The 24,087-nt window shown below is 40.3% G+C and overlaps 1 protein-coding gene across 5 annotated transcripts in view; it reads right to left on the reverse strand.

Annotated features, from left to right (window-relative positions):
• Positions 1–24,087, reverse strand: part of PDLIM7 (PDZ and LIM domain 7) — a 122,877-nt gene that overhangs the window by 41,870 nt on the left and 56,920 nt on the right. The window contains exons 5-9 of one of the 5 annotated variants that reach the window (XM_075856494.1): positions 13,824–13,840; positions 13,561–13,650; positions 13,240–13,394; positions 11,554–11,590; positions 7,158–7,593 (exon numbers count right to left, since the gene is read on the reverse strand). The exons of 3 other annotated variants lie outside the window; for them this stretch is intronic. In XM_075856494.1, coding sequence (XP_075712609.1) covers positions 7,497–7,593; positions 11,554–11,590; positions 13,240–13,394; positions 13,561–13,650; positions 13,824–13,840 — 396 coding nt within the window. In that variant the 3' untranslated portion in view covers positions 7,158–7,496. Of the gene's footprint in view, positions 1–7,157; positions 7,594–11,553; positions 11,591–13,239; positions 13,395–13,560; positions 13,651–13,823; positions 13,841–23,376; positions 23,678–24,087 lie in introns of those variants that run through there. One more of the 5 variants, XM_075856496.1, reaches the window with a different exon arrangement.

The raw sequence follows: 24,087 nt of genomic DNA on the forward strand, positions 1-24,087 counted from the left end.
AGAGAACGGAGTGCAGTCACGGATCGTGGAGACCTGTGCCGGAGCAGGAAGAGGAGACAGAGGCCCGAATGTCAGTGAGGAAGAGCAGCCCAAAAAATATTGTGCCCCTTTGGTCTAGAGGCTGGAGCTTCAGTGAGGGCTCTGACCAGTCACATCCACTGTTGATCAGTAAAGTACGTGAGGTGACAGGCCAGTCATCTGTCAGCATGTAGAAGGGGCTGCTAAATTTACTGAATATTCGTAAGAAGTCATCTTGATACATTGCTGAATTTGAGGAGGATTACAGTATTAGTTTTATGAATAAAATTAACTTCAACTTATAGAATGATTGCTACCAACACAAAGAGCGTTTTAGTGACAGATGTCCTTTAAATTCACTTTATATTAAGACATTTGAAATGATGAAACTTTGATTTCTCTTACCTATGACATATTTTGTCTCTGGAAAGGTAGGAGTTAATGGACTACCAGCCTGAATCCTAATCAACTAACATCTGTTCAACATCTGTTGGGCTCTGGTCAGAAGGAGTGCGGGGGCAGACACAGGATTACTTCCTAGCAGGAGAATCTGAACACAAAGCCTTCTGCTCTGAGCCTGCCCTCTGTACCAGCTGCCCTGGGCTGAACATAAAAAGGAGAATTCTTTGTCACTGCTGGAACCTTCAAAGAGCAAAAGCTTAACCCCTCTGTTTGGTAAATGTAATTGGAAGATGGTCACAGTCATTGAGATAATGCTACTCAAATGTTTGTTCCACAGGTAGCAGAGGGGTTAATAGTTTCCAACTGAGATGATTCCAATAAACTTCCACTTAAACATGTGAAAGTCTCGCTGCAATTGTACAATGACATTTTTTCTTGAAAACACAGTACAGGGTGTCTGAAGTTTGTACTGTAAAACAGGATGCATTTAAAGAGGACCTGTCACCTCTGCCGACATGTCTGTTTTAGTAAATACTTGCATTCCCTAACAAAAAAAACCACATAATTCTGAAGAATCTTTTCTTAAAACTCTGCAATGTGCCATTCCTCTTTTATTCCACCTAGAAATGTATGAATAATTTGACAACTGGGTGTTACCACTCGCCTTGTCAAAGGGGCATGTACCTACACAGTCTCACTCTGATTGGATATGGTCAGTCTGTGTAGGCACACACTCCTAACTGATAACATCCAGTTGTCAATTGAATCCTACACTTGTAGGAGGAGTAACAGAGGAAATGTACAATGCAGAGTTCTAAAAATAGATGCTCCAGAATCGTTATTTTATGGGAAATACAAGTATTTACGAAAACTGAGATGTTAGAAGAGCTGACAGATACTTTTAAAAGAAATGGCATAATTGTTTTGCAGCAAATAGAAATCTTTCTGTAAATTCCAAACCCAAATTTCTCTGATTTTACCATTTCATTGAGGAACCAATGTCAACCAATTCTTATTTTGGGAAACCCCTACCAATTCATTAAGTAATTTTTGTAGGATTGACTGAATTATGAAAGCTTTCTGCCACTTTTTCCCGTGAAGAAAAGTGGCAAAAAAATTACTGCACTTCAAGGGTTAAAGGGGTTGTCCAGATTCAGGGCTGTTTTTTTTATATACTCTTGACCTATATCCACAGGATAGGTCATCAGTATATGATCGGTGGGGAACCGATACCTGGATACCGCACCGATCAGCTGTTACAGTTGCCTCCAGGCGCCGGAAGCTATGCAGTGGTCGGTGCCGGAAGAAGACGACTCTGGTCACAGTATCAGCTCTGCTCCTATTCAAGTGAATAGGAGCAGAGATGCAGTAACCCAGCACGGCCGCTATACAGAGCCTTCTGCTACCAGCACCAACCACTGCATAGCTTCCAGCAGACGTAACACCTCATGGGTGTGGAGTCCGGGTGTCAGACCCCCACCGATCATATACTAATAACCTATCCTGTGGATAGGTCATCAGTATGAAAAACAGGACAACCACTTTATTGCTTTTATTGTCACTTTAGTTCTGTTCAGTGCCCAGGTGCCCCCATTTAATCAGTCAAAACCACAATGACTGACCTGGGCTTAGTGGGGTTTTACTGGTACAACAGGTGAACTACTTCATAGTAGTCCTGGGAACTACATTACTGCTCTGTTCGGTACTCTGCTACAACACCCAACATGCTAGCTTACTTGGAGCTCCTGAGCAGCTGGAGAACACTAGTCTATGCCTCTCTGCCCCGTTGCCGCCACTAATTGGGAATTCGCGGAGGAAGGGATAGCCTTCTGTGTGGTGTACCATCCTCCGTCCCTACTCCTGAATGCTAATACAGACTGACGTGATGATGTCATTACGCCGATATGTATCACTGTATAGGAGACCAGAAGTAAGACTGAAAGCTGTGCAGAAGGCCTTCTCTTCCACTGCAAATCCGCAATTAGCTGTTGCATTATAGCAGAAAGCCAAAAGTGGTCATCATGACTGAACGCCACGGAACCCCTGTCTTAGTTCTATGGAATTCCAGTTGGCAAAAGCTACTCTACAGGAGTCATGATAGCAAACAATATAGAAGAGAAAAAGACTGATGGTCATTTTGTTCTTTTCTCCCACAAGCACGTAACCAAGAGCACCTGGGAATGATGACACAAGCCATCGTGAATGGGTCTAGCGTTGCACATCTTTAGAAAGAATATTCAGTTCAACTGCAAGGTGCGGTGGTGTCACAGGTAAGGACAGCTGTACATTTCCAAAACTTTTTTCCATTACCTTCTCTCTCAAAAAAAAAAAAAAAGGAGGAGGGTGGATTTTGCAGAAATGTCAAAAATTGACAAAATAGATTCCATTCATCTGAATATGGCTGTTCCTGAAGCAAACACATGTACTTCTGCATTTCTATTTAGCTGTATGGAACAGATTTTCAATCCCATAAATATCTTGTGTGTGTGAATATACCCTAATAGAGATGTCTAATCTGAATCCTGAAGGTATTCCGACAGGTAAGCTCATCACGGGCTGATCCTTTACCAATGAACAGGACACCTGCTGCCACCTGTTGTAACAGGCTTCCTCGATTAGCATCGATTAGCTCTGACGGAACGTCAGAATTGAGCCCCGACGCAGATGTGAACGAAGCCTTACTTGTGACTCGTTCATAGCATGGAGAGATATTAATAAACTGTTAATGTAAGTTTATTTCTGATTATTTCCTGCCCATTGTGCACACGTCATACATGGATGACTGTATGATTATTGGAAACAAAAGACCAGTTCCCACACTGCATTTGATTACCAGGTAGCAGTGACAGTCCATATGTGCTAACAATGCTGCTATGATGTACGGAGACGTAAAAGCAAGGTTGGCTTGCGTCCCGATCTACTGACTCAGAGTTTTGAGCACAAGCAGACAGAAGAGCTTAGTCATAGAAGTACTGCAAATTGGTCTAACGTCATATTCCTCTTTCATTGTAAAACAATGTGCCTGAAAGGAGAGGATAGGAAGGAACGGCAATATATACCCTAGCATTGCTTTGCTAACATTTGGATTTATTCATACACATAACCTCCAACACAAAAGTATAATAGATTTTCTTTTTGAGGAAATGTTATTTTTAAGCTAGAAAATTATTGCCCACATTTATTAATAATGGCATATTTTGCTTCAATGAATTTGAAGAACAGCTGAGGAGAATTGTGCCTCATTTATTAAAAAGTGTATGTCTCTTTATAAATCTAGAGCATTTGGAATGGTCTGCTATGAGCAGCTGTAATTTGCACCTTTTTTAACCTGTGCCTTTGATAAAGGAGTATAAAAGTACACATTGACCACACTAACTTTTATCACGTGTTTTCTTTTATCGCTAAATGTCGCAAGTTTGTCACAATTTTGGATGTAACTTTTTAAAATTGTGCCGTTTTTGCCAAAATCAGATTTAAACTGAATAATAAAAGTAGGCCAATATCTTTGCTCTATACATGTCATACCCAGCATAAAGTTGATTATGTAGAGCTGTAATGTATAATGTGAAAACAAAGATTTGATCAAAGTCCTGTATGCTTATAGTCAAGAGGGAATGATAAAAGCTTTACTGTATATATGTATGATAGAATCAAATATAGTGCAAAGTCATCAACAGTTAGGTGCCGAGCCTAGAAATAGCTTTTACATATGCGCCCAAGAGCTTCAAGCTACAATCACACTGTGCTGTGACTCTTGCTGGGCTGGAACAATGAGAAGTGTATGATGCCGATTGGTCACTGATTGGTCTGCCTCATACACTTGGTCAAAAGTAAAAACACGCCCAGTTGTCTATTGAGAAACGAAATCTAAAATGCTCATAACTTGCTAAAAAATGATCGTTTTTCGAAATAAAAAAACACTATTATTATCTACATTACAGCGCCGATCAGATTATGTAGGAGATAGGGCACTTTTAATCTGGTGACAGAGCCTCTTTAACTAACTGCCCAATAGTATAAAAAAAAAAAAAAAGAAAGCAGCAAATGTTCTAAAATAACAAAGCAATCATTACTCCCTTCTTTGATCCAGCGCAGATGCTCTGGCGGTCCTCTGCCAGCCTTTGCATACAGGCTGCCAGCGATGATGTGCTATAAATGCAGCAGCAGCCAATCACAGGCCTCAGCAGTCACTTGTCATACATACTAGAATCACTGCGAAGCGCAGCCTGTAATCAAAGACAGACAAGGGGACCGTCCGGGTATCTGTGCTGGATCAAAGAGGTGAGTTATGATTGTTTTGTTATTTTAGAACATTTGCTGCTTCTCTTCTCTTTAATCCCTTTAAATTTAGTTTTGTGAGCTTCTGTAGCCAGAGTTATAGATCTCGAAACTGGAGTGCACGCGCAGACATTTGTGCATGGCCATGGATGACGCGGTCACAACCAAATACAATGGAGCCTCTCCATGTTTGTCTCCATGGTTACAGACTGCAAATAAATTTTATGTAGTCATAATTCATTTGATCCATTACCTACTTTTTGCTAACCTACCAAATGTAAGTTAGCAAGTAGTAGGGGACAGATGGGAGGGAGAATGACTACGCCATTTGTCATTTAAAAGTTACTTTACTATCTCTTTTAAATTTAATAGCACCCCCACCCCTCCGGATTGTCTATCAAGCTACGTACTTCCTTTTTGTATATTGTACTCACTACTCTGCAATCCAGCCTACTTACACCATCTTGAATTTTAGATTATCCCCTGCTTTCTTGGCTACATTCGGCATATACGTGACAAAAGTTTTTGCGGTGAAACGCTCTACATGTTTACATATATCGTTAACAGGTTTGCATAACGTGATGTAAAAAGAGCCTTGACAATATGAAATAAGAAGCAAATGGTCTGCTTATGTCATAGTACTGTAAGGATGGCATTGGCAGGGCTGCATAAATCTTGGTGCTCTAGAAATAAAAAGGTAAGAAGAGTAACATTTCTAAACCATAGATGGTCAAAAACAACTGGAGCTTTCACACTCGTATAACACATAATCTGTTATGGCCGGAAGAAGGGGATAAGTGAGCCCTAATCTACCCACCGCCCTGTCCCTGCCTACTTGCAACGACCCGCCCTAGGCGACGGGGTACAACTGGGCGGCGGTCCCTACGCTGACTAAGTGCAAGGGAATACAAACAGGGAACAAGCAAGGGAAGGGGCAGTAGCCCACGGAACACCGTGAGGAAACCAGAGTGGCCAACGAGCCAGTAGAATCAGGATGTCACGAAGTATACGAACGCAGAGCAAGGAGCAGAAAGCAAGCCGGGGTCAGAGCGAAGCAGGATAAGCGGAAGCTGTAGCAAGGCTGAAGCAAGGCAGTAGCAGGCTGGAGCAAGGCTGTAGCAGAGCCAGGAAACCAGGAAGAATCACAAGCAATGAGGGAGAGAAAACGGCAGGAGTAAATGGACAGGGGGCGGAGCTAACTCCGACTGACCAGGCCGCGATAGGCTCTCCCACTCCTGAGCCTGCCACCCTGATTGGTGGGAGCCGGAGTCAGTCTAAGAGGTCCGGCCTCAGGTGTCGATTGATTAATCCTGGGAGTATCCACAGAAGTAGTGCCTGGCAGATCCTTTACATAATCCTTTATAATTTCACCCCACTGACTTGTGTCTGTCAGATCTCCTTTAGGTTTCTGTGGTCTTGTTTGTTAGTTTTTACTAGATAAAAAGTGCAGCATATTGACCATCAAAGAACAATGGTAATTTGCTGGAAAAGAATTTAAAAAAAAAAAGGCAACACAGGGTTTTATAGCTCCTTAGGTTTTTGTTTTTTTTGTTTTTTTTTACAATTTAATGATTCAAAACGAATTTAATTTAATTTCTGAATGAACATTTCATCACATTTACCAGATAGTAGAAGTGTATTGCCAATGCTTTTTCTTTGACATTAAATAAATAGTAATAGCACTAATAAATGTGCAGTTTACGAGTCAGGAGTCATGCACACGACCGCACTTTTGCGGCCCTATATGATCTGCAATTGCGGCTAGTATAGAATGTATGCTTTCCTATGGGCAAATGCACAGGACCGGAGCACAAAGAAATTAGGACATGTCATTATATGATCCGCATTTGCGGTCCGAGCTTATTGAAACAAATGCACATCTTCTGTGTGCACGGTTCGCGATTGTGGATGGCCTGGGGGTGGCACTCTATGTCCCGTCCGTGCCGTAATAACAGACCGTACACACAGCTACAGTCGTGTGCAGGTGGCCTTATGCTACTTCATAGAATATACAGCAATACATGCTCTACAATGGCTTTTGAAAACAATGTTATATATATATCGAATGTAATACATGTGCAAAGTTAAAATAAATCATAGCAACAAAAAACAATACATCAAATATATTTATTGTATCTATGCTTTCCCAAACCTTGCCCAAATAAAAGCAATCTCCCATTCCCTTCCACATGAATCTCTTATGTTATAGTAGCGGATAGCTTTGTTTTTTCTGCACATACATGCTGGGTTCACCAAAACTACACACTTCGCAAGACAGAAACGGCAAAATATTGTTGTCGCAGTAGGAATTTAGCATTTTATAAGCAGTGCTGCTTTATATTGACTCTTCTCAGAAACGTTTTACAGGGGCAGGGAAAAAATAACAAAAGTGGAAATCCCACAAAGAAAACTTGTGTGCACATGAAAAGAGGATATTTACAACATTATCCCTTGAAGCATTGTAGTATTATATATATTTATTGCCCTTTATACACAGAAATGGATTGAGATCTATTAAAAAGACAAGCTGCTTTAAGATGCTATTCACACGGCATTAAATAAGAAGCACGCTGTAGAGAAAGGGTTAATGATAGGCAGGTAGGCAGAGATGTATGATGTATTTACAAATGCTGAAACAGAATGGTTGCAGACATCATGAAACTAGTGGTCTGAAAATGTGCTGCATTAGGAGTGGCTAACAAGACAAAGAATAGGTATGACATTATTGAAGTGCATCAGCTTTCATGTAGTCTTCCAAAATCTTCTTCCCCACCTGGTCCCGCCACGCTTTTCTCTGCTCAAGGCTTCACATTAAGGGAGCAGGCCGATCTTTCATGGTGCCAGTCACGCAAACGGGTGTAACGGGGGCTCTGGAGTTCTGTGATGAACTTTTCTCTGTGTCATGGGAAGTAGGGGAGGATTGGGATATTTTAAATGTAGGAGACAGGTGACAGGAAAAATGAGAGAAAGAAAAGGAAGATATAAAAGATAGAACAAGAACAAATAGACAAAAGCAACTTCACAGCAACTCAACACTCTTTCAAATGATCTTCAATGGCCGGATTTTAATGAGCCCTTGTAGGGCATGAGAAAAGTGTACTTTACAATTGGCAGGCTGCAACATCCATTACGGCCCATAAGTTATGTGGATGAAAGCTGGAGAACACAGAGTTCTAGCTGCAAAATCCAATTGTACTGTACAGCAATAGACAGAACCGCTATCAGCAACAAAACGTCCATAAAACTAGTCATCCTAACAGTCAAAGAAGCCGGTGATTAAAATAGGGAAATATTTAGATCAACTGATATTCCATTAAAGCTAAACTATGAAAATTACACTAGTCATTATTCATTAGAGAGTCATGGAGACTAGTATAGCTCCTGCAAGCGCAGAGTATGCTAGGCAGTGCCCAAATGAGTTTGAGCGGCTGCCTAGCAACAGACCCTGCTACCAGAGGTGACCAACGTCAATCTTTTGTAAATACCAGTATGGTTATTTCCTATGCCACAAAAGCACTGGTAGCACGTTTGCTTACATGTCACTTGTACTACTAGGTAGAAAAAGCAGTACAGCAATAAGGAATAATCTACAGGTAAAGGCAAACCACAGGAGAGTTGATCTAAAGGCCGACTAAACCTACAGAAATAATAACATAGTCGCAGTGCTAAAATATTTCATAGAAATGTGGATCAGCCATTCACCCGTTGTAAGATAAACACTGGGGTGAATTTATTATACACTCCACACCAGTATTTTATTACGCAAAAAGTAGCCTTTTTTAGCCAAAAATGTGTCCAAGTTAAAAAAAAATGGGCGGGTCTTAGCAGGAGGGACGAAGCAACCCACAGCACAACATATAATTTACACCAGAAATTAGTATAAATTATAAAGCAAATCTACGCCAGTTCATAGCTGCCGTAGATGTAATTATCTGGCGCACGATTGGCCAGAGATGCACCTAATTTATTGTAAGGTGTGTGCCTCTTAATAAATTAGGCACATCTTACTCCAGCGCTTTTAGATTAAGACTGGCGTATGAAATGCCAGTCTTCATAAATTTCGCCTTTGTATTCAATTATGTTTTTAACAGGCCCTCTCTGTAAAAAGACTATTTACACATACCCTTAAACCAGTCAGGTGATTTATGCAGCCCGATCTGAGAGCAGCATATGATGAAGGGAGTGAAGTGCAGCTACGAGATATTTAGGTTTATAGAAAATAAAGCAGGATTTCTGAGTGAAAAGCAGAGTAAATCCGGAAAGGACTCCTAGGAGAGACAGTGACAGTTCTGCTTCCTCCGCCCACACAGACCGTTTGACAGCTTTTTTGCAACACACAATGATACCAGGAAAGCTGTCAAATCAGCCTGTGTGAGTGGGGTAGTAGGACTCTCACTGTCTCTTCTAGGAGTCCTATCAGGATTTACTCTACTTTTTACTCCGAAATCCTGCTTCAAATCATATAAATCCTCTATAAACCTTCTCTCCTATCATATGATGTATATATCATCTAACAGTTTCCCATTAATGTTAAATTAGAAATAGCAATGTAGTCAATACAAGGGGTAGCAGGATCTTTTAAAGACAATCTGTCACCAGGTTTATGCTGCCCTATCGGAGGGCAGCATAAACGTGTGCCGGAGATCCGGATTCCAACGCAATGTCCCTTACTATTCAGTAGTTTTCTTAAAATGGCTGTTAATCTCCTGAAGCACAAGCCTAGCCAGCAGTCCTCTTAATGATGTGCTTGCGCTCAGTCCTCGATATTCATGAGCTGCAGCTCCCTCCACCTGCTGATTGACCGCTTTCTCCCTATGCATAGTATTCAGAGAAAGCTGTCAAGCCACGGTGGGAGGAGCCGCAGCTCATAAAACAAAGTAAGTGACACCGCTGGAATCAGGGTCTCTGTCACTACTTTATGCTGTCCTCAGATAGGACAGCATAAACCTGGTGACAGCCAATTGACATAAATAAAATAGACTTCCACCAATGGACATGTTCTGGGAGCATGATTTCTTTTATTTTCTCTACAGTGATTAAGGTTCTAAATAGCACATGAAGGTAGATTCAGCACTATGACGCAAAATGTAAACTAGGTCTCCCTTCACCATTGTTTTATAATCTTGCTAGTTACATGGCTTAGGCCTTACAGAATAGAGTTACTATTAATACACATCTTACACTTTAATGATGCAGACTATATTCAGATGATATTATAGTAAATTTGGAGAACTGTCAGTTGCCTATTGCTTTGTCACTAGTGTGTGAGGAGACCGGCGTAAGGTGAACTACAACTGCATTAACTCTGCCTGCTCTGCAGACGTTATTTATAGGATCCAGAGACTGGTGTTCCACTTGAAAAGGAAATGATCCCAGTTTGTAATTACTACAGCTTAGCTAAGCCATAAATTAAAGATATGTTCTAACCATAAAATAGTAACTAGTAATCTACGCCTTCACTCCACACAGTTGATTTTGATTTAAGTGAAAGCCTTTTTTCTAAATAGTACATGCTGCAATATAGTAGATTACAAGAGAGGGGACTATTTGCAGGCTTTTAGAAGGGCTCACTTAAAGAACTATTTTAAAGAGGCTCTGTCACCAGATTTTCAAACCCCTATCTCCTATTGCAGCTGATCGGCGCTGCAATGTAGATTACAGTAACGTTTTTCTTTTTCAAAAATGAGCATTTTTGGCCAAGTTATGAGCATTTTTATATTTATGCAAATGAGCCTTTCTTATGGACAACTGGGCGTTTTTAATCTTATTTCCAACTGGCCGTGTATTGTGTTCGTTACATCTGGGCGTTTTTACTTGTTTTACTAGCTGGGCGTTGTGAATGGAAGTGTATGATGCTGACGAATCAGCATCATCCACTTCTCTTCCTTACCACCCAGCTTCTGGCAATGCACAGACACACAGCGTGTCCTCGCGAGATCACGCCGTGACGTCACTCACTTCCTCCCACAGGAACTTCATCGCGGCGGACGAGCGAGGACCCGCTGTGTGTCTGAACTGCCAGAAGCTGGGTGGTAACGAAGAGAAGTGGATGATGCTGATTCGTCAGCATCATACACTTGCATTCACAACGCCCAGCTAGTAAAACAAGTAAACACACCCAGATGTAACGAACACAATACACGCCCAGTTGGAAATAAGATTAAAAACGCCCAGTTGTCCATAAGAAAGGCTCATTTGCATAAATATAAAAATGCTCATAACTTGGCCAAAAATGCTCTTTTTTTAAAAAGAAAAACGTTACTGTAATCTACATTGCAGCGCCGATCACATGCAATAGGAGATAGGTTTTTCTGCAGTGTCTCAAAATACGAATGTTACAGCCACATTATATATATAATGTGATAAGAGAAATCTTACAATATCACCAAATTGTACATTAGTAATGTACATAGTGGTCTGCACTCTTTAAACTAAATGGCTAACTGAAATAACCGTTCTTTGCGGCCTCAATAAAACCTGTGACTGGCAGTACCAATTTTAGCAGAAGCATCTTCACTTTTGCAAAGCCCATCTGTCACTCATGCAAATGTATAGTAGAAATGGCCACACATATGCTGGTATATTCTATCCCAGAACTCAGCCTTCAGACTGCACTTTGTTTCCTAAAAGTTGCTGGGCAACCTTTAATTATATTATAATTTAATAGGGCACTCTAACTAAAAATGCATTGACTTAGTGCAGGAACAACATCTCCATCGGGAGATGAGTAGATAAAAGTTATAAAAATTTAATAAGAATTGGAAGAAAATGGACTAGTACATAAGTCTGAGAGAACCTCATGTACGGATATAAGGTCTACTCGATTGATGGCCGCAGCTAGTCACCGATGCTTACCTCACCCGTTTCATGTGCTCATCATCAGGGTCTTGCACTGTAATCAGTGACAGCAAAGACAGAAATTGGAAGACAAATAGAAAATGAGAGGAGAGGAATTGAGAGTACAGACAAAGAGAGGAAAACATTATGCAAGGAAAACAATTGGTTCTTATTGTACCTAAAAATCGAGGGACAAATTGTATGGCCATAACTATTCTATTACAGAACTTTGCTCTGCACATAGCGACACATACATTACATGTGATAAAGGTTATCACATCAAAATATTCTATAATTGAGGAATTGTCGGTTCTAGTTTTTATTATTTAATCCATTCATTCATCCATTGTGAACATTCCTATCATGGGAGTTCATTTACATTTTCAGAACACTTGTCTTATCACTATAGTGTTCTATAATGAGTTCCACAATAAAAAGTGAAAAATCTTTTCTTTTTGAATTTTTTTTTTCAATTTAAAATATTATGCACACGTGAGCTGGTAAGGAATCAGAACTATTTTTAGAAATCAAACAGTTTAGTCATGAAATGAAAGAAGAAGCCACTTAAGAAAGATTCTCTGAATGCAGCCGACACAACTGATGTTTTTAGTCTGGTTGCCATGAATATGCAGGGATATGAATAAAAATGTTTGTATATGTGTTTCTTGAATGTATATTGTTTAATAAGAAAAGAAAATATCAATGTGCTTACGGAGGCTCAGTTCACATCTGCGTCGGTGTGTTCCGTTGTTCTGCTCCGTCAGAGGAGCAGAACAAGGGGATAACAGAAGCAACCGATTGAACCCATTGACTTTAGATAGGTTCCGTTGGCATGTCCGTGATTTTACTGGAGACAATAGAGCAGCATGCTGCACGATCGTCTCCGGTAATCTCGGCCCCTAACAGAGCTTCCAACGTAGATGTGAACGAGGCCTTAACTTGGCCTAAACGTTTATTTACATGTATACATTCCCAGAATGAAAAGTTTACTTGTTCAAATGTTTGCAACATAGAACTTGAAAATCATGTACACAATAGCCATTTGTTATAAAGGGACTTTTTTCATATTTTAGAACTAATGCTATGTTCACATCTGTGCCATGGATTCCGTGTTTTCTGTCCCGTCATAGGAGCAGAAAAACATAATTAATTAGGCGGATAAATTATGCTTTACATGACGGAAACCAACGCCGCCTGACGACCTGCTTTGACTTTAATGGGGTCAGTGAGGTGTCAAATCATGCAATATTTTTGACAGAATCTGCGATGGAGGTTCCTTACGGAGCCTACCTTTTTTTGTAGGTAAAGACGAAATGTGTATTATCATTGATAAAAATCTATTTCTATACCGGTCTATTGCAAATACCTGCTAAGGTTTGTGTGCGTGTGCGTGCGTGCGTGTGATATCAGAATAAAGATTTACATTTTTTTTAAATCTTAGTATACCCACAGGATACACCGAGTAACCTTTGTAGTTCATGAATACTGAGGTAGTATTACAAACCAGTCCAGTGTTAACCAACATCAAATCGCATTTACATCCAGGATTATGGTTCAACTAGGTCCAGGAATTAGTATTTGTAAAGGTTTCTTATATTTAGATTGTTCTAATATTGGTTGCATAAAATAATCTGTTACAGAGATCTGTATTGGAAAAACTAGAAATTAGCTTGGTTTGGGGCACATCTTAGTAAATGAACTTACTGAAATCTGTGCCAGTGAGCTGTGCCAGAATGCGGAAGGAACGGGACTGAGTGGTCCCTGTACGAGGTTTCCAGTCCTCAGTGTCCTCTATCAGCCTCTTTTTACTGGAGTCATTGGACAGGTAGGCAGGCTGAGAATCCATCCTAAGAGAGTGTCTGGTGCAGGAAAGGACAGTGGAATGGAGAGGTAGAGGGACAGACAAGGAGACAGGTAAGAATTCAAGGAGGATAGTGTTACTCACAAGACAACAGACCCCTTCATATAAGTGTTTCGTTTTAGAGACTGCAGCACCTGCATTATCAGCAATTGTGATGCACTTACTGATCGTCTAAGAGAAAAGCGTTGAGAGAGGATTGGGTCAATCCGTTCAGGGCCTTGGAAACGTTCTGCTCTTTGGGTTTTTTGGCAACCCTGTGAGAGTGAAGAACATTACGTGCACAGAAAGTATAAACACTCCAGGAAACGGCATTTTACACACAGCACGCCAACCCTTATTCAACATGCAAGGAAGGAACATAATGGGGATTAGAACTACACCAAAGCACACAAACAGACAAACACAACAAGAAAGAATGCTTACTAACTTTTCTATGTTTTCCACCTGCGATGCAAAGAAAAGGACAAAGAAAAAGAAAGGAAGGGAAAAGGGAAAGAGAATTGTGCAGATTTAATTCCAGAGTAGGAAAACAGAATTTTCACTTTTTCTCATTCACCATTCCAATTACGTACATACATTAAATAAAAAAGACCTTTCTGCAGTTATAGATTTAAGAATCCTCACTATTATCTGTATGAAAAGCACAACACACAATGGGTTTACTTCTAAAAACATCTGGCAAACAGCATTAGTTGATATGGGATGCAGCTACGTCCTTCTCATAAGAAAGTGTTCATAAAGGCACCAAACTATTGTATTCTAATCATACTGCCACCTATTTGTAACCTCCAGCATTTACAATGCACAGAAAGTTCAGAAGTCTAAATCAAAGCCAACATGTAATTTCCAAAAGTATCTGCAGTGAAAATGTTTTTTTCATCTGTGACAAGACACACTTTTTATGTCATCCTCTCCCTATGTTAACTAGATCATGAAGAGCTGAATCTGCAGAAAAACGTTTGCTAAAAAGTGTAATTTCCCGCACTTGTCTTAGAAAGTAAAAGGCTTTTGAGTAAAACATTTTCAGAGCATCTGCCTAGTATCATGACATATAAGTGAGGTCAGCAATAACACAATCTTAAATTGCTACTACATATAGAGCCCTCCCAATAAGTTATATACTCAGAAAGGGGAAATGCCAAAGTCCGCTTTCATAAAGGTCTATAGTCTACTACAGGAGAATGAAAATATCTGTATAAATTGAATTATGAAAGACATAAAATACCTGCTTGGATTGAAGGATGTGACCAGCTCCAATATGTGGAGAGCTTCTGTCACGGATCCTTCAGTCTGACAGCCCCAATATAGCCACAGGTCAAATTACTCCAGCCCTAGTAAGGCTCTGGCAAGAAATTCTAGTGCAGTCCCCCACCCCGAATACACTGATCAGAACATAGAAAGGAGGGGGTTCAAGAGACCCTGCTTCCAATTACACTGCAATTCATACAGTAAACAAGACGGCTTCCAGCAAGACGATAGCTGTTGTACACAGTCTGGCAGCAACCTAGAAAGGTATAAACTTCCCTAGTAATATAACAGACCAGGGAACCAACAGGTCAACAAGAAAACAAGTTGTTCTTTTCTGATCATTGTGTGCAGCATTAAATAGACAGTAACTTAATGTAAGAGCAACACAAAACCATTAGTGCCCCCTAGTGGCAGAAATGTGAGGTACATTGTTTATAAACAAAAATCAGTTGGTTATTGCATTTTAAAGTCTAATGGTAATTCAATTTCCACTGTATTTTACTGGCAACACAAAGCAGGGAGCATGATGGAGCCTGCACAATAGTGTACTAGAGGTCCGTAGAGCCTCTGTGCCAGTTTGCATGAACCCTTATAATCATCTCTCATTGAAGCAATCTGTCAGACGATGATTGTGGAGAATTCACTTTATTTTTAAGTATATGCAATATGGAAGACCCACCTCTATTCACTAAATAGGTCATAAAAGGGAGTATGAATTGCAAAGAACACTTTTAAAAGGGAATCTGTCACCTGGATGCCCTAAGAAACACACTTTAAATATTTTTTTTCAAAAAGTACAGAATTATCTAGCAAAACTGGAGCATATATACAATAGAATATTAAAGAAAATAATCATAAGAAGTGAACCTTCATGAGATTTCACAGACATCAATTTCACAAAATCTTAGGAAAAAATTCATAATGCGCATGCACAAAGTTGTAAACGATTTGTGGTGAGTGGCCAATTACGCAATACAGAAATTATTTAAAGCATTTCACCTATTAAACCAGCAATATCTGTTAGAAGTTGGTGAAAAATAATTTTACGTAACCTATACTTATCCTCCAAGTCGGCTCTGTACCTTTAGTATTCCGTTTTTTAGTGTTCCTGCGCCGTATGCTGTATGCTAATTAGCATAAATCATATCTTTGTTTGAAAAGAGTCATATCTTCATTCCTCAAGCCTTTCCGAGTTAACACCGCCTCCTTACTTTTGATTGTCCGCTCCTCACCCCCTGCCCCAGCACACACGATATCCCGCACTTGTACATCGTTGTCCTGTTCTGGTACATGCACACAACAGGACACCATAGCGGCACCTGCACAGTAAGTAGATTTGAGGCCCGGACGAAGCAGGGAAGAGTGTTGGACCATACATGATGGGCGCATAGGCTCTCTGACGAGATTTTGGCATTCAGGGCGAGCCAGTTTCCGGCGGTAGGCGGGCATAAAAAGAGGAACGGACAAACGAGACTGCCGGATTACCCTAAAATGCGTGAAATGTTTGCAAACCATTATATACGGTTGGAGGAGGAGTTTAGGAGAGGGGATAACGACAATGAACGTTTGATAGCAGTGGCCAGCGAGGGGCGAGTAGAGTTCAATAGGTGAAATGCCTGCGACAGGTTCCCTTTAAGTTGATAAATGGTCCAAAACAGCATCATGGCCAATCATCAGACAGCGGCCAAGCGAACAATCATTCACATAAACTTTCATTGGATGACCTGGTTGATGTATTTGCATCTATGACCCACGTATGGGTAGTTTGTCTGTTCAAAATCACAATGTTTTCTAATTGCTGAACCCCAGCAGCCCCCCTGACAGCTCAGTGAGCTGTGCTTGCATCTTTTTTACATTGCAAGAAGTCAATATGAAATTACATATATTTCTCAATCGTAGCTGTGATTTAAAGGACAGACATGGGGCACACCATCTAACTCATGCCTGTTCTAACCCTAGTGAAAAAGCATAAAAATATTTAACTGATAATAAATACGGATCATGTTTTGCTAAGCATGATGTCTGTACTGTACTCTGCTTTACGTCAAATCAACAGGAAGGACAATGACAGCGGAATGCCTGCAGCCAATATATCGTATAATAGGCTCAATACAACTTCAGAATGAGTGAAACTCCCACACACAGGTCACTCCAATGAGAGAATAGTGCCATCTGCTGGATTATAAGCGGGATCACACTGATTGAAATGATAGGAAAAAAATATTTTTGCCAGTTTTATTTTTTTACTTTTTAGAACGTTCAGTCTTTACACTAAATCTTCAGGTTATTACGGTTGTGTAGATACCTAATAATACAGGAAGGTTTTTATGTAAAGTATGGGCAATAAAATATTTTATACTAAATAATGGCTTTATTTGTAGGCATTTTTTTTTTATTATTTTGTGTTTTTTTTTTTTAAATCCCATGAAGGGATAACTTTTTAACAGCTTTGTTTTTTACTTATACTGTATTAGCATACTCCTGTATGCAAATACATTATACTGTGTCACACACATAGTCTGCATTAACAGCAGGCTTATCAAATCGACAGCCTTAGGGTCCTTTCCAGGTCCCCAGGGCTGACTGCAGAGGGTTCCCCCCAGTCTCCAATAACGCTACCAGGTTTCCGCTGTCGCGACCGAAGAGGGGAGCCACCTCTGATTATGCCGCAGTCACGGACCACGGCGATCAAAGGGTTAAAGAGCGGAGGTCGGCGTTTCCTGCTTAGAAAATGAGCGCTCACTCTGATGCTCATAAGCCTTTTCATCAGCAACGCCAAACTGTAGATTCTGGACCTGCACCACCCACTATCAAAAAGACAGTGGGCGGTCAGGAAGAGTTAAACATCATCCTTAGGCTGGATTCATACGAGCATGTTCGGTCCGTAAAGGACGGAACGTACTTCGGTCGCAAGTCCTGGACCAAACACACTGCAGGGAGCTGGGCTCCTAGCATCATAGTTATGTACGACGCTAGGAGTCCCTGCCTCGCTGCGGGACAACTGTCCCGTACTGTAATCATGTTTTCAGTACGGGACAGTAGATCCACGGAGAGGCAGGGACTCCTAGCGTCGTACATAACTATGATGCTAGGAGCCCGGCTCCCTGCAGTGTGTTCGGTCCGGGACTTGCGGCAGAAATACGTTCCGTCCTTTACGGACCGAACATGCTCGTGTGAATCCAGCCTTAGGTATAATGAGAAAACTGCACACACTTCTGTTGATGATCTTTCCCCTAATTTCATATTTGTACACGATCCCTCAAGTTACGATGACCTCAGGTTACAATATTTTCAACATACAACGGTATTTGCTGGGCCATTGTAACTTGAAACCACATTCAACATACAATGCCACAAAAGGTCTGGATCTCAGGCACGTGTGAATGGCTGGAAAACCCAGCCAATCAGAATGCGCATTTTAGTAGTAAAACACCTGTTGTAATGCAATGCATGTCCTGATTGAATGTCTAGTAGCGCCTTTCTACAGTACTGCATGTCCTGTATTGCTCTTTACCTGCGCCAGAATGAGTTGCTCCTTTGGACACAAGGTCAGGACGGCTCCATGTGATCTCTCTGGTACACCGTGTACTGTACAGGTTCCTGAAGAAGCTCCTGTCCTCATCGTAGAAAGTGATTTACGGCCTCCAACAGCTATTTCTGACTTTTATATGTGAGAACTTGCTTGATCTGTATTAGTGATGCGCTAAATCATCTTTTTTTCTTATCTATGGTTGACATTTTGGGGGCTTTGGAACAAATTACTAGTGTTCCATAGAGTTATGGTCTCAAGTTACAATATTTTCAACTTACAATCGTCACCCCGGAACCAATTAATATTGTAACTTGAGGGACCACTGTATAAACAAATTAAAAGTGCTCTGGTATCTCAATATTATCGATCTCACGGTCTAATGGTGAAACATGGGCCTTACCCAAACTACAGTATGCTGTTAACATTTGCCATTTTTACTGGATATTGCCTTAGTCATATATATTTCTGAATTTTTAGTTACATAGGTTTAAAAAGACACACCATTGTAAATACATTTTACGTCATTCATTGCTAGATGAATTATAGCCCTCTAGGCCGGGTGTCTCAAGCGCGCGGCACGCGGACCCCATGTGGCCCCTGGGGCTGTCATCTGCGGCCCGCGGGACACAGAGCCACTAGTACAGGCTCTGCTCTGGGACTCTGGAATTCCCTGACATCGCTGTCCACATATGGACAGTGTTGTCAGGGTCTTCCCCAGAGCGGAGTCCCGGGCAGAGCGCTAGTATAGGCTCTTCTCCGGGACTCTGTGGAATCCCCTGACATCGCTGTCCATACATCAACAGTGATGTCAGGGACTTCCCCAGAGCAGGAGTCCCAGTGATGTCAGAAGCACAGCTGGAGACCCAGGAAGAGCCTACTATCGCTCTTTCCCCATTACTCCAGCTCTGGGGTTGCCCCTGACATCCATGTCCATATATGGACAGTGATGTCAGGAGCAGAGCTGGAATCCCAGGCAGAGTGCTAGAAGCGGCTCTGCTCCGGGACTCCAGCTCTGGGCAAGCCCCTGACATCACTGTCTATATATGGACACTGATGTCTGGCTTCCCCAGAGTTCCGGCGCAGAGCCTATACTAGTGCTCTGCTCCGGGACACCAAAAGCTATAACTGTGGGAATTGATAATACTAAGCAGCCGCCACACCCCACCTCATGAATAGTGGGCATGAGTGGCTGTTCATCAATATGTTGCACCTGGGCAATCTCCCTCTATGTAGCATTGTGGTCTGTCTCCATCCTGTTGCAAAGTGGTGTTTTGAACCTGCCTTTATGAGTAAGTATGGCCTTTCCCGTGATTTTAAAATAATATGGCTCATTTTTGCATTCTCTGGTTTAGCAACATAATTTAGTCCTTTAATGTTTCAGAAGACACATTTTAAGATAAATTAAGGTCATTTAAAAAAATAAAATAAAATGGCATGGACTACGACCAATGTTAAGAACTAGACATTACCATGTTCTGGCTGGTGAAGCCCCTGTAGAGAAAAAGATTGGGAAGCTGTGTGTTAAATCATTTCAAATTCCTATATCTTGAGGCTGGTGTGTCTGGGAAGGGCTGAAGCGAACTGGGTGGTGGAGGCTCCTGGCCAATTGGCCTGGTTGTCCTCTATGTGTTTATAGTGCACAGCATCCTGGAGGACACTGTCTATTTGTACATACATACATACATACTATATCTTTTCTCTCCATGACGGCTTCAAAAGCAGCTGGACTGGGGCATATGCATTATATATATATATATATATATATATATATATATATATATATATACACATACATACATACATACATACACACACACACACACAGACACAAAAATGGACAACACTGTAAAATAGGATCATTCTCTTACCCAAGATGTGACGGCTTTTCTAAAACCAATAAAATCCAATGGAATTGCCATGGGTAATAGTGATCAGATTTACAAACAGAAAATCAGATGGATTTAACTCCAGCCCAATTGGCAGCTTAAAGGGGATTAAACAGCTGCATCGCAAATGTGAAAACCACATATTACAATGAATTTCTCGAAGCGTAGTCACTAATATTACAGTGTTGACATATATTCAATTTCCTACACACTGTTCTCCATGTGATTTTGTGTACACAGCCTGATGTGTACAAATGTGCAATATCTGGCATACAGTGCGACTTGTGTGCACTGTACAGTAACATTTTGTTAAAAAAAAAAAGAATACTAGTAGAAGCATTACGCTTACATCCAAAATATGATCCTACTGCAGCAATAAGAAGTGTAAGCCCCAATGGCAGTCTTTTACCTGGAAACCTGAATGGCCATGTCAGGGAAATCACAAAATCTATTTACCGAAGTTCATTCCCTCGGTTTTTCATGACACATGGCCATGTCATTGTTAAAAAATGTTTGCATTACCAAAAAGGATTACTGGTGGGACAGTGCCCTGCTGTGACGTTAGCAGATACATGAGCATCATATTACAGTTTCATGTATGATTCGATGTTCATCTTAAAGATTACATAAATAAATCCCATACAAAATAGTTACCTATGCCCTTGATGTGTATATCCGTGCTGGGCTAATTGATGACATACAAAGCAGTGGCAACAAAACATGTGGCACTACAAGTCCCAACAATCCCCATGCTGTCCACTTTTCTGTGTATGCACAGATCATCAGTTAGCAGCCTCATCCACATGAACCGATGGATGAAAGGCAAAAATAAATTTGCAGGTAGGGAAATATTGCAAAATGGCAGGAGACATTTTGCCTTGCTGCCATAATCTTAATTTAAAGGCTCATGAACCCTGCTGTATTGCAGAGTCGTGTAACATAGATCTGGAATTTAGCACCCATAGAAATTTTTGGGGCCCAATCTGTACTTCTGTGTGCCCCTGATTTCAAATGATGGCATACAGAGGGTTGTTCTCATAAATTCTGCGGCACGTTTGATCACATGCCATATTACAGAGGTGTTCACGCTCAGAAGCCTTGCTTCCACGGGAAAATACAATGCCATACCAAGACACCATACACACAGAGTACCTATAGCTCCATTATACAGAGCCACAGGGATACAGTGTACTGATGTACAATCGGTTACATCATTTCTTTAATTTTCTGACCGGTACTGGAATAAAATTAATAAATACTTATTGATCGCTATGGGCACCACGGACACTTTTTTCTGTACAAGTCAATATATCCAAAGCTCTGCTGGTATAGACTATAATAAGAAAATTCGACCACTGTTACACACTAGCTCTAAGAAAACATGTAAAAAGCTATTTCTAGCGGTTTCATGCGGTGAGATTATATTTAATCTTAGCCCTGTCTGTTTAGTTTTTTTCCTATAACATCTGTCAGGAATTAAAGGGCAACTATAGAACGTAAATAAATACAATATCTGATAAAGTATACAACAGTATGGGCACCACCACTGTTCTTTTCCTCTTATGTAGCGCCTGTTGCCCGCTTGCTAGACAGAGCAGCACTGGGGAGAGAAGCATCTGGGTTATACTTGCCGGAAACGTGGAGACTAAACATGACAGCTGGGCTAAGTAATAGAGACACAGAGATGTCAAAAAGTAGGAGCTGTTATGAGGGAGGATGTGATACATGGGAGAATTTGGCAAATGCAAACAAGCTATCAAAAAGAAATAACTTAGTGACATGGACCTTATCCTTCCCTTTGACTACATACAATTGCAAAAAAAAGCCCATTTGACATCCTTAAATGTAGCTGGGTGAAAATTCAATATAAATATAGACTGTTACAGTGCAGAAAAATGTATTGCCATAACATACACAATGACAAAGTATTGGACTAGAGAACAAAACATACAAACATCTATCCGAAAACCTTAGTCGTAACAAACGTACAAATGGGCCGCTTGAAAGGTATTTTCCAGGATTTCATTTACTGCAGCGGTGTGTTGAGCAAAAGAAAAATAATATACTTTCTAATATACTAGCCTTTCCAATTCTGCTATGTTCCATCATCGCAAGTCTTCTCGGCCACGTGCTGATCTTTGTTTTGAAGCCTATGAGATGAAGTGATATCCACAGTGCATGACACTGTTAGTGTTGTCACATTGTGACGCAGGCTTCAGTAACAAAAGCTGACAGAGGACCAAGAAAACTGGTGGCCAGGGAGTAGTTTGGAATTAGAAAGACAAGTATAATAGAAGTTTTTCTTCTTATGTTTTTTATATATACAAGGCTATAATAGAATGCAGGAAATCTGCTTAAAGCTTCCCCTGGAAGTGACGGCAGGTAGCCAGAATTATATTGTTTACCCCAATATCTATGCAGGGGTTTTGAAGCTTTGCACCGAAAGAACAAGGCTCCTCTAAAGATAAACAAAGAAATTGACCAGAAATACATTTTGGAACCCTATTTACTTTATGATACCATACAAAAAGCTAGCGGTTTAGGTGTGCTCTAGTATGAGGACCTACATAGAGCACCTCTTTGGTTAATCTATTAGATTTTGTACCCTGAAGGCACCCAAGTTCCTGTGAATTTGGGTCAGGGCTCACTGCTTCTCAGACAATCATATTGAAATATGCAATAATATGATGCTAAATACAGACACATTGTTTCACTGCATATTTTCCCTCATATGTATTCTTATTTTTATCCTTCTTTGGTCTTCAAAACACATGTATGTAGATGAATACAGTATGACTGAAACATTCCAGGGAAAAGAAAGTGAAAAAGAAAAACAAAAACACAATAGCGGATTATTAATATAAAAGCACAGTTCTCACAAAAGAGTTTGACTTGCTTTCTACAAGTACTCAACAATAATACATTTTGATATTTGTACATGTGAATTAACCCTGATTTCTGGCACCTTTCTAGAACTTTATTTAATACAATAAAACCTAAATATAATAGCTCAAAGCTTTATCACAAAGCTTTGTATATACAGTAGGCCTCCCTAGACCTTATTTGTATGTGGACTCTGCTGTCTAGGCTGGGTCCACACTATTTCGGTCATCCTTTTCCATGTTTTTTGTAGTATGATTTTTTTTCTAAGTCTGGGACTGATGTTACCCAATTTACCAACTGTTCATGATGGACATAATAAAGATTAATGACCTTTGGCAGTAGTTTGACCCAGTGGAAACAAATGGTCATGTTCAGTTTGTTTATTCATTTAACAAAAAAAAAGATAAAGCAAACAACAGTAAACCCAGCCTAAATTGTACATACAAATTGTTCGAAGTGGCATGCAGTCAAAGTCAATTCATTTGTATAATTAGGCGGTGTATAATGAAAACCAAAACTGACTCTTCAACGTCATGCGCCATACTGGTGTTAGTGTGCTGTAGTAGTGTAAGGTCTCTCAAGGTTACAAAAACACTTAATATAACATGGAATCAGGCAAATATATTCATATTTATAACAACTGTTTAGAAGAAATGTGCCTTTGTTACTCATGGCAACCAGAATTCAGGTTATATTTTTTTCTCGTGCAGTATAAAAAGTGAGGTCCACTGGCTGTGGAAAAAAATTCTTGCTTTATTTATGACTTTATTTTTTTACCACTACAATTAGATCAAGTCTTCGATCTCCATTTTTTTCCCAAGAGCGGCTTTCAACATTTTGCGGTTTGCCCATGGAAACAGACTACAGATTAGCTACACTAAGCTAACAGCTTTATTTCTAACCATGATACTGTGATCTGACTTAGCGCAAGATAAAAATGGAGAAGAAAACAACATGTAACTTAAAAGCAAGCAAAGTTACTAAACATTTTATGTAGATTTCAACTCGGTATCGTTGGTAGAAAAGCAGTGTTTTCCTTTAAGTTTGAATTTTTTGAATCTTTATCTTGTGTATGCTCTCAAATTGCCAGATTTTAAAGAGGTTCTGTCAGAAGATTTCACAATGCAAACGCCATAAATTAT

The sequence above is a fragment of the Rhinoderma darwinii genome, chromosome 3 (genome assembly GCF_050947455.1).
Source record: "Rhinoderma darwinii isolate aRhiDar2 chromosome 3, aRhiDar2.hap1, whole genome shotgun sequence".
Lineage (NCBI taxonomy): Eukaryota > Metazoa > Chordata > Amphibia > Anura > Rhinodermatidae > Rhinoderma > Rhinoderma darwinii.